The sequence below is a fragment of the Rhipicephalus microplus genome, chromosome 10 (assembly GCF_043290135.1).
Source record: "Rhipicephalus microplus isolate Deutch F79 chromosome 10, USDA_Rmic, whole genome shotgun sequence".
NCBI lineage: Eukaryota > Metazoa > Arthropoda > Arachnida > Ixodida > Ixodidae > Rhipicephalus > Rhipicephalus microplus.
The window spans coordinates 88,462,345-88,472,693 of record NC_134709.1 but is presented as its reverse complement, the minus strand read 5'-3'; the positions used below and the strand labels follow the sequence as shown (position 1 = coordinate 88,472,693).

The following is a 10,349-nucleotide window of genomic DNA, read 5'->3' as shown; positions in this document are numbered from 1 at the left end:
GTTGCAGAGGGCAGTTTTGCAGTCTTCGAACGCTTGCGTTATGGCTGGGGTCCAAGTGACAGGATGGTTGCCGCGTTGGCCAGCCAACGCTTCATGGAGAGGGGCCTGATATGTGGCCGCTTTAGGCACAAAGCGCCTGTAATAGTTGAACATGCCCAGAAAATGGCGGAAATCTTTCGCTGTGGCAGGCGACGCGTAATTTTCCAGGGCCAGGATGCGGTCAGGCAAGGATCTAGTTCCTTCTGAAGAGATTTCATGGCCAAGAAACGTGACGACGGGGGTGCCGAGCATGCTCTTCTGAACGGTTAAGGGTAAGCCGTGTTCGTCGAGACGCTGGAACAGTTGACGAAGATGTTGGCGATGTTCGGTTTTGTTGTGGGAGAAGATTGAGATGTCTAGGTAGACGAAACAGAAGTCCAGGCCACGGACGACGTCGTCGATTAAGCGTTGAAAGGTTTGCCCCACGTTGCGGAGACCAAAAATCATGAAAGGGAATTCGAATAGGCTGAAAGGCGTGATATTGCGGTCTTAGGGACGTCATCCGGGTTCAGAGGAATTTGTGTGTAGGCCTTTACGAGGTCCACCACTGATAAGATAGTGCTGCCGTCTAAGCGGTGTGCAAATTTCTGTATATGACGGATGGGGTGCCTGTCGGGAACGGTGCGGGCGTTGAAGGCGCGATAATCTCCGCAGGGGCGCCAGCCATTGGTCTTCTTTGGTACCAGATGAAGCGGTGAGGCGTAAGGTCCCTTCGAGCGGCGGGCAGTACCTTCGTGGAGCATGGCTTCGAATTCGGCCTGTGCAGTTCGTAGGTGGTCTGGGGCTAGCCGACGGGCGCAGCATGAAACCGGGGGGCCGGGAGTAGTACGAATGTTGTGCATGGTTGAGTGGCGTACCTCTCGCGGACGCCCGCTAGGTCGAGTCAGGTCGGGAAATTCTGCGAGGATGTCATGGTATGGCGACTGGTTCCCAATGGTGAGTGCCTTGACAATATGCTGTTGGGTGGTCGCACGTTGGCCCGACGTGGAGAGGCCTGTTGTAGCGTCGATAAGTTCGTCATATCGGCAGTCAGAAGATTGTAGTACGCCAAGAAGTCGGACCCGATGATCGGCTCTGCGACGTCGGCGATGACGGAATTCCATGGATAATCTCGACACAGGTTTTTGAAGTTGACGTTAAGGCGGAGCGAGCCGTAGGTCTTGATGGTCGAGTGGTTCGCCACGCTGAGCTCAAAGGACGTGCAAGGACGCTTGTCACGCAGGAAGGTTCGGGGAAAGCAACAGATGTCGGAGCCACAGTCGACGAGGAACCACCGCTTTGTGACTTGGTCAGTGACAATTATGCGACGACCTCTAAGTTGGCAGCTCGCGGCCGTCTCTACGGGCTGCCGTTGAAGTTTCGCTGACGTCCAGCTGCGCAAGGTGGTTGACATTTCCGAGCTTTGTCCCCGAAGCGCGAAGCGACGACGGTAGTAGCAGGGGCCGTTATTACCGTGCGATGAAGCGGCGTTGTTGTCATGGCTTTGGGAGCATTTTTGTGGACGCAGCTTCGGGCTTTGATCCAGGCGCCTTTGAATTGAGTCCAGCTGACGAGTGATTTCGTCGACACGGCGCGCGAGCTCGCTGCTGGACTCTCGGGTGTCAACGGCGTTGACGGTGAAAGGCGATGCTGGCAACGGAATCTCGACGACTTTATCGGCGATGTGAGAGAGCTGGTCCAGCGGCAGATTCGGTTGCACATGGAGGATGGCCTGCGCATGTGAGGGTAGACGCTGAAGCCAGATGATACGGAGGCGGGAGTCGTCGACTGGGGTGCTGCCCAAGAGGTCACGCATGAAACGCAGGAGCTGCGATGGCTTGCGGTCACCGAGTTCTACGTGCTGCAGTAGATGACGCACCTTCTCGTCTTGTGAAGGTGAAAGCCGGTGGATCAGTTCTCTCTTCAGGTGTAGGTAACGGTCATCAGCTGGGGGATTCGCAAGTATATCGCGAACCGCAGCCGCATAGCGAGAGTCTAGATGGGTGACGACGTAGTCGTAGAGCGTGCGGTCCTGGGTGATGCATGCCGTGGAAAACTGCGCCTCGACTTTAGCGAACCACACGTCAGGTGCCTCTGCCCAAAACGGTGGAAGTATGACGGCGACGCGACAGACGTCCGTGTCGGTGGCGGCCGCAGCAATGGAGGCGCCCGAGATGGCAGCGAGCGCTGCAGCGAAGTTTTGGGTGCCGTGGCCCAAGTGGGGTTGTGCACGGTTGTCGGACGAGAGTGCTTCATTTTCATTGCGCTGCTACTGTTGCCGAAGCTGCTGCTCTTAGTTCTGGATCACTTGTTGCTGGGCCTGCAGTTGTTGCTGCAGTTGTACTTGTTGTTGAAGGGCAGCAAGGGTTTCCTCGTTGCCCATGGCGGTGTGGTACGTTCGTTTTTCGGGTCACCAGACGTGGGATAACATAACTTTATTGTTTACGCACTGAAGGTTCTACAACTGCCCCTGAATCGGGGCACACACACAGTTTTCTTTCTTCTTTTGGGCGAGAGTGTTCTTATCGCCGGCGCCCGTGTTTGGAGGCATCGCCGCGACGCACAGGAGCAGAAGCGGCGCCGACCCGTTTCTCCGTAAGCTCTTTGTTTTAAAAAACTTTGTTTCTTCCCATTACCGCCACAGAGTAACATAGTAAACTCTATGTTACCGCGGAGACGTAGGTGCTGTGCTGGTAGTAGCAAACGCGTGTTTCGTAAACTTAGTGTTTTGAGAATTGCTGTGTGCGCCACTTTGGGCTGCGACGCCAAACCCAAGATCCTTTGATTTCACTAATTACCAGAAGTCCACGGACACCAAAACATCCAGGTGGGCCGATTATTTTGAAGTCTTATCTACGAAAAACCTCGACGAGTGCGAGAGACACTGCTGGGCCCTGGGCCTAGCAGCAAGTATGCGAACGCACGATTGCCCCTCAAGCCATGTCGACGCAACATCTGCAGCCCACTATTCATGGCTACGACCTGGAAGGTGTGCAAGTTCGAGAAATTCAGCTGGCCGTTCCATCATTAGCCAATTTTCCCCCTAATTACGAGGGTGTAGTTCTATAAATGCGTTGCAACCACGTACACTCCTTAAAAAATAGTAGTTCTTGCAAACCTTGGCATAGTAGTGGTTTGTCACGTATGTTACAACCCTGGTAGTAAGTGCAGTTAGTAACGGCGAGGGTGGTAACAGTCACTACCTTTGGCGTTACTAACAGCTTTAATAACTGTTACTATACTAGCCGTTACCACCCAAGGGCAGTAACTTTAAAGGTCTTCAAAAAATAAAAGTTGGACGCGATACTACCGTACTCATTTAGCCACATTATTTCCCATTGTTAACAATAGTTAATTTATGTCTCGTTACTACACAACTTTTGGTAATCTTGCGTGGCATGTCGTGAACGTGAGCAGTACGTGTGTTTAGAAAGAGTGGGTAACGATTTAAAGTACTAGGTACTCTACCATGGGAGAGCTTAAAGCCATCCCTCTTCGGGCAAGGCAACACTCAGAGTCTAATGCTATCGGAGCAGTACATAGCCGTAATATCGTACACTGCACTGCTACATTGAGTGATCGACTCGCGCAGTTCATATAGCCCCTTCTTTATTATGCATGTCTGGCACAGGTGAGCACTCATTTTTCAAAATGAATTATATTAAATGCGAGCCTAGAACACTACAGCATACTATCTGATTATGCGTCTTTGAAGACGCAGCACAAGACTTTTAATCAAGCATACTTATAAAAATGATATGCCATATCTATTTTTTATGAAAGTGACACAATAATGCATTAACTACAACGGTCGAAAAAAGGTACCGAACTCATTACCATAGTCTCAATGCATTGATTTGTGGGATTTAACGACCCAAAACCAATATATGATTACGAGAGACGCCGTAGTGGAGGGCTTCGGATATTTCGACCACCTGGGGTTCTTTAACGTGCACCCACATCTGAGCATAGTCTTAATGCTGTTGAATATTTCACTTCACTAATATATCGTCAGTTAGAAAGTAATATTATGTTCCGGAGTTGAATGTGCCAAAATCACAATAATATGAAACACGAGGTAATGAGAACTCCAGAATGATTTTGACTATCTGGTAATTTTGGTCCGCTTGTAATGTCAGTGGGTTCTAATTTACTAAGTTTGGTATAATTGCCTATTACAACGCGTGAATCACTTGCTTATGGTCCGTAACCTTACTTTTACGTTGTGATAATAGTAGAATGCTGCTTACATAACTAGTTTCGTAACTTAAAATCATTGTTTTTCTTTATCCCTAGGTATCCAATACGTCACTTTTCCGTTTAGAGATGGTACGTAAAAAAGATTTCTTTCATGAATTATTAAAATATGTATCAGTTATTAATTTAAGTTAGATAGTTCATGGCCGGGTAGCAAAAAGGTAGTAACCATGCAAGAAAGTAACGGCTTCAGTTACTACCTTTTTCATTCCAGTTACTGTTTACTAACGTTGGTAAACAGGTAGCAAAACCGTAGAAACTGTTTCAGGTAGTAACTGTTTACTAATGTGGGTAGTAAACAGGTTGCGAAAGGTTAGCAATGGTTTAATAAAGGTAAATACCTATTTGCTTTCAGTTACTACCTTTTTACTAACTTTTTTAGGACTGTAGGCGCTCACACCACCGATGGAGGTGGAGACGCTGACAACCACAAGCTGTGCTACAGGAGCTATTTGCAATCTTTGCGGGGGTGGACCCTGCAAGAATATAAGCGCACCCCGCTACACGCATCACATGACTTCCGATAAGCACGTGACCAAACCCAGGTGAACTTGCAACTTGAGGCAATAAGTATAGAGGCAAAGGCAACATTGGCAACGCCATACGGGCAGCCATCTCTGAATGTAGAGTCAACGCAGAAGCAGACCCAAACCTGGCACATCAATGCAGTCTACACCAAGTGTAGAACTTATCTTTGGAAGCATAATCTGACCGTCATCGGCTCCAGAGATGAGTGTGTGCTGTGCATCTTCCTTAGCTTGGAACAGCTGTGGTTGACCGACAAACTATCAACGTGCAAGTCTACCTCAATGCTATAGGCAACATGGGCAAGGGCGCAATCCAGCTGGCCAACACATTCACCATAGATTACATTCTGGAGAACACCACCTCGGCAAGCAACCCATTCATCGGGGACTGGAGGTGCGGCTTCCCTAATGTAGTGACGCTCTCCCAAGTATCTTCTTCCTCAACGAAGCCACCTTATTGCAAAAGTATAGGAAAACCAACACAGTTTGTGCCATCTGCGAAAAGCCTGGAAACCAAATGGACGTGTGCCCCGAGCCCGTGCCGGGAACCGAAAGATATGCGCTCTGTGGCAAAACGGGGCCGGACGTGTCGCTACCATGCGAGTGCCATCTAAGTTGCCTGCTCTGTGGGTGGTCGCACGCTACCGGCTCTCGGGACTGCCGGCGCAGATATCGCCAACCTGCAGCTTCCACCAAGCCCTCAAGCTAGCAGGCTTAGCCAAGCACGCAACCACAGCCGGACACCATCTGGCAACCATCTGCAAGCACAAGAAACAGCAAGAAAGCATCAACGCGGCCGCTTACTGACGCGGCGCCACGCACTTTCTCCATGAAGAGAAAGCAAACAATGCGCGTGGCATGCTGTGTGCGTCCTCTCTTCATAGGGAGAGAACGCGTTGACATGCGCTGACACACTGCATCAGATACGTGTGGTGGGACCTTAAGAAGCGTTGCACCTAATAATGTTGCACCTAAAATAGTTGTGTATGAGGCATGCCGGCGGGATGCTTTGCGTGCTCTTATTTTTTCCGTTAAGACTAGAGCTCCTCAACATTTTCTTCTTGTGCTCTCTCTTCTTCGGATGAGAAATCATACCTACTAACACATCTTTACACACTACATAACTGTTGCTAATATGAGCAGTACGCGATAGCCCCTGAAAAACGACAACAGTATTCGGACGTCTGACCTGAACGCGACAATTGCCTTTCAGGTATTGGAAATCCCTGCGTTCCTTCTGGGCTTTGTCCAGGTCCTTCAGAGTGCAAGGAGTTCCTGTACTGTGACGCGGACCAAAGGGCCTGTCTTCCTTTTCCAATGCCGCCCTCTGAAGAGATTCGAGGCTACAACGACACCCTCCATTCCACACTACTTAAACCAGCCCAGAAAGAGTCACGGAAGCCTAATTCCGTAGAAACTGTCAGAGTGATCCACAATGCTTAAGCGTAATATCTTCACGTTAACCGCAAACGTCCTCACTAGGTGAAAAATGTTCAGTATAGGCTAAACAGCCAGCAATAAATGAAGAAGTGCTGTTCCTGAAGATGAAACAATTTTTTTAGTTCTACGCGCTATAACCATTGCACGAATGTAGGGCTCGCCATAGCAAGTGCTTGGCTTCATGTTACGTAAGACCATGGCCTCCGAGATGGCAGGCACGCCGCGCGCCCGCTATCTTTGAGGCCATGGTAAGACCAATTGAAGATTCTCAATGTGCACTAAATTTCGAAATGTGGGCATTTTTGCGATTATCCTCTGTTGAAATCCGGCTGCCGCAACCTGGAATTCGATTCTAGTCTCATAGTTCAGCACCACTCTATAGTAGTCATGTCATGGAGACCTTATGGTAATTGAGAAACGTAGTGTCGCCTTTGGCACAACTGCTTCTTACAGCTGTAGTGCAAGGCTCCAGTCGAGGCTCGTTTGACACTCAGGCGTTGGACTCTCACGGAATATTTAACCCGCTCTTCCAAGTTGCACGATTCATCGGTATGTGCAATGTTTATGTCTCGTTACAGGAGAGATTCCGCATACACTACTGCATATCACTGCTTCATGTATACTATATGCCTGCTATATGTTTGTGGTTCGGGCTGAGGATTTGTTCTTCATACCTCATAAGTATGTCTAAACGGGAGTACGAGCTGCTTTTGCCCTGCTCGGTGGATGGACGAGTGTTACGAGCACACCTTTTGAATCAAACAGATGGATAGTGCCATGAAGGACTCTACTAGTGCTACTTAAGTTCTGTAGCTTGCTCTACCAAGTTGTGAATTCTGACATTCACCTTTTTTCCACTTTTATTGTTACTGCAAGCTTCTTTTCAGTCCGAACATTTCATAATTTTCCGCGTCCACTCGATTATTGTTTTTTTCTCGTCTCGAGTACAAATTCATTCTTCTTCACACAGCTGTCCTTGCAGCGGTATTCCTGAGGTTGACTTAATTGTCTTTCGCTAATTGTGCGGATATATTCACATTAGCCAAGAGTATGCTTCATGCCATCTCGAGGTTGCTTAGCGTGCCGGCTGGTGGTAGCAGTAGAAAACAAAATTCACTTTTGGTGAATTCTATTGGTGGTCGAAACAATTGAGCAAGACTCATACGATAGCTCTTGGTAGATACTATTCCCTCTTTAGTAGCTGGTTCTATCCACCAATCGGGGTTCGCGATGAGTAGATACGAAAAAAAGCAAAAGCTCAAGCCACAAGTAGTCAAAGTGGCCGTTACATTCAACTGTAGCATGAAATTCGTAGCAATATAGAAGGTACGTGATATCTGGAGCAGAGATTTCGTCATTGAACAATAAATAATATGACTTTGAATAACGACTGGACAAAATACATAAAGAGCACAACATTTGCCTTTGCTATCACTTGAAGCCAAAGGTTAGCGAATAACTTTAGGTTAGTTAACTACGCCTGAATGCAGCCCTGCCGCGGTGGTCTTGTGGCTAAGGTACTCTGCTGCTGACCCGCAGGTCGCGAGATCGAATCCTGGATGCGGCGGCTGCATTTCCGATTGAGGCGGTAATGTGCGCAGATTTGGGTGCATGTTAAAAAACCCCGTGTGATCGAAATTGCCGGAGCCCTCCACTACGGCGTCTCTCGTACACATATGGTGGTTATGGGTTCTTAAACCCCATATATCAATCAATACGCCTGAATGCACCCTCTCTGCAATAGATGGCGTTCTTGGCAAAGTCGTTTTGAGTGAACCTAACTGAATCAACCTACAGGGTTGATTTGACAATCCGGGACTCTTGAAGGTCACCTTACTAATCTAAGTTCACGGATGTTCCTTAGTTTCACCTTCATTAAAACGCGACCACCGTCATCGGGAGTTGAACACACCGTCGAGCTTATCAGCGCGACGCCTAACATGCTAAGTTATCACGACGTTTAGATAACTCCAAAAGCGGGTAGGCCTTCTCTTTCTGCGACTGGCTAGCGCTTTCAGCAAGCGTCGCTGCTGGAGAACACAGGTCATGCTCCCGCATGCTCCATTGTAAGGGCTGGCTCTATATTGCAGCGGTCGCGTAAGGGCCGTTCCACGCGCTTCCCGCACAGCCGCAACGCACGTTGACTGTGATTTGCTGTTAATTTCTACGCTCTTCTCTACTGAATCGGTGCACGACGCCTACGCAACGTTAACATTACCCACGAGTAAAGTGCATTCAGCCTTTCAAAGGGGTGCTCGCCCTGGGTGACTCTCTTCACGCTTTCGCACTATATCACGCCTTTGCTGTGTTGTTTGTACGGGGTTAGTTTGTAGTCCGCCCGCAACGCACTGCTGTATCGTGACTGAATTACTTGCTTACATCTTTGTCATCTGCATACTACAAAAAAAGATAAAGACATATCGTAGAAAGCCCGCATATCTGTGCGATTTGTTCAGTACCGCCGTTCGCACCTATACGCATCGGATTTTTTTCTCTCATTCTGTTCACCATAAAATATGGGACAGTCAATAAGTCTAGTCGGGAAAGCTAAGTGGCTGACGGCGCGTTGCTCTACACTGCGTTTATCATGTGTACGCACATGTTATTGCACCAGTAAAAATCTTATATAGGGGTTCAGCAGAAAGCTTTCATCGACGGGTTACGTGCATGACAGTGCTACAACAAAGGTCCGGTTAATAGGACAAGCATATTTTTAGACAAAATATTACCCTTGCCTTCGATTGATATGTAGGTTTATCGTCCCAAAACCACTATATGATTATGAGAGGCACCGTAGTGGAGGGCTCCGAGAATTTCGACCACCTGGGGTTCTTTAAAGTGCACCAAAATCTGAGCACACGGGCCTACAACATTTCCGCCTCCATCGGAAATGCAGCCGCCGCAGCCGGGATTCGATCTCGTGACCTGCGGGTCAGCAACCGAGTACCTTAGCCTCTACCACTGCCTACCAGTGCCTTCCGTCGGTCACTAACAATGACACACAAACGCCGAAAGCAATGTAAAAAAGATGAATTCTTCAGTGAATATAAACATACAATAGGCATGACGTCTGAATTCATTTGAAACGTGTGGGCTCATTAAAACGTTCTTAAATTTTGAAATTTGAATAGAGTTGTTTTCTGATATTTTTTGAAAGAAATAAACTTATTATTAAAAATAAATAGGAAAATTTTATTACTTTTGTTTTTAATTAAAAAAATAAATTTATTAATTTTTTGATTATCCCCAAAAAATTTCTGTATAAGCACACAGCTTCGCACGACAACTCTGTTTTAAGTACAGTGTCAGTACCGAAGTCTCACAGTTTATCTGATAGTAATATTTACATAGAAATATAGTAATATTTCTATGTAGTGGTACCACAGCCAGATAAACACAACTAAGGCTCCTGGCATGATCAATAAACTACAGTGCCATAGTTGTACACCTACCAACCGCGCACAAGTGCATTGCCTAAAGCTTGTTATTTAGTATTTTATTTTTTTACAACGGAGTTGTCATAAAACGCTGCGTTCACATAGCGTTTATTATTCCTCATGTTTGGGAGGATGCCAAGAGCATTTTGCGATGTGCTTGAAACAGAAAGCGGCACCCACACGGTTGCGCACAGTAACTGTTTTAAGTGCAGTGTAAGTACCGAGGTCTCACAGTTTATGTGATAGTAATTTTTTCCATAGAAATATAGTATTATTTATATGTAGTAATACCACGGCCAGATAAACACCACTAAGGCTCCTGGCATGATCGATAAACTACAGTGTCGTAGTTGTACACCTACCAAATGTGCGCCAATACATTGCCTAAAGCCTGCTTTTTTTTACTACCGAGTTTCCATAGAACCTTGCCTTTACACAGCATTTAATATTCCTGATGTTTGGGAGGACGCCAAGAGCGTTTCGCGATGGGCTTGAAACAGAAAGCGGCACATTGTGAATATTCTGGTGAATGAAGGTGACAATAAACAGCACTCTGGAAAGTTGCACTCGCCGATCTTATTACAATGCATTAGCAGCCGAGCAAGACCAAATGTTTCAGGCTTACGTAGAAACAGTTACGCTTGCGCTGGCATGACAGGACAAACCACAC

The 10,349-nt window shown here is 47.3% G+C and overlaps 1 protein-coding gene across 1 annotated transcript; it reads right to left on the bottom strand.

The window, feature by feature from the left end:
• Positions 1 to 922: 922 nt before the first annotated feature.
• LOC142774324 (uncharacterized) lies at positions 923 to 4,890 on the bottom strand. Its single transcript, XM_075874718.1, has 2 exons — positions 4,881 to 4,890; positions 923 to 2,205 (listed from the first exon to the last, which is right to left on the bottom strand). Exons 1-2 carry the CDS (start codon positions 4,888 to 4,890, stop codon positions 923 to 925), a joined length of 1,293 nt encoding a protein of 430 aa, XP_075730833.1.
• Between the last annotated feature and the right edge of the window lie 5,459 nt (positions 4,891 to 10,349).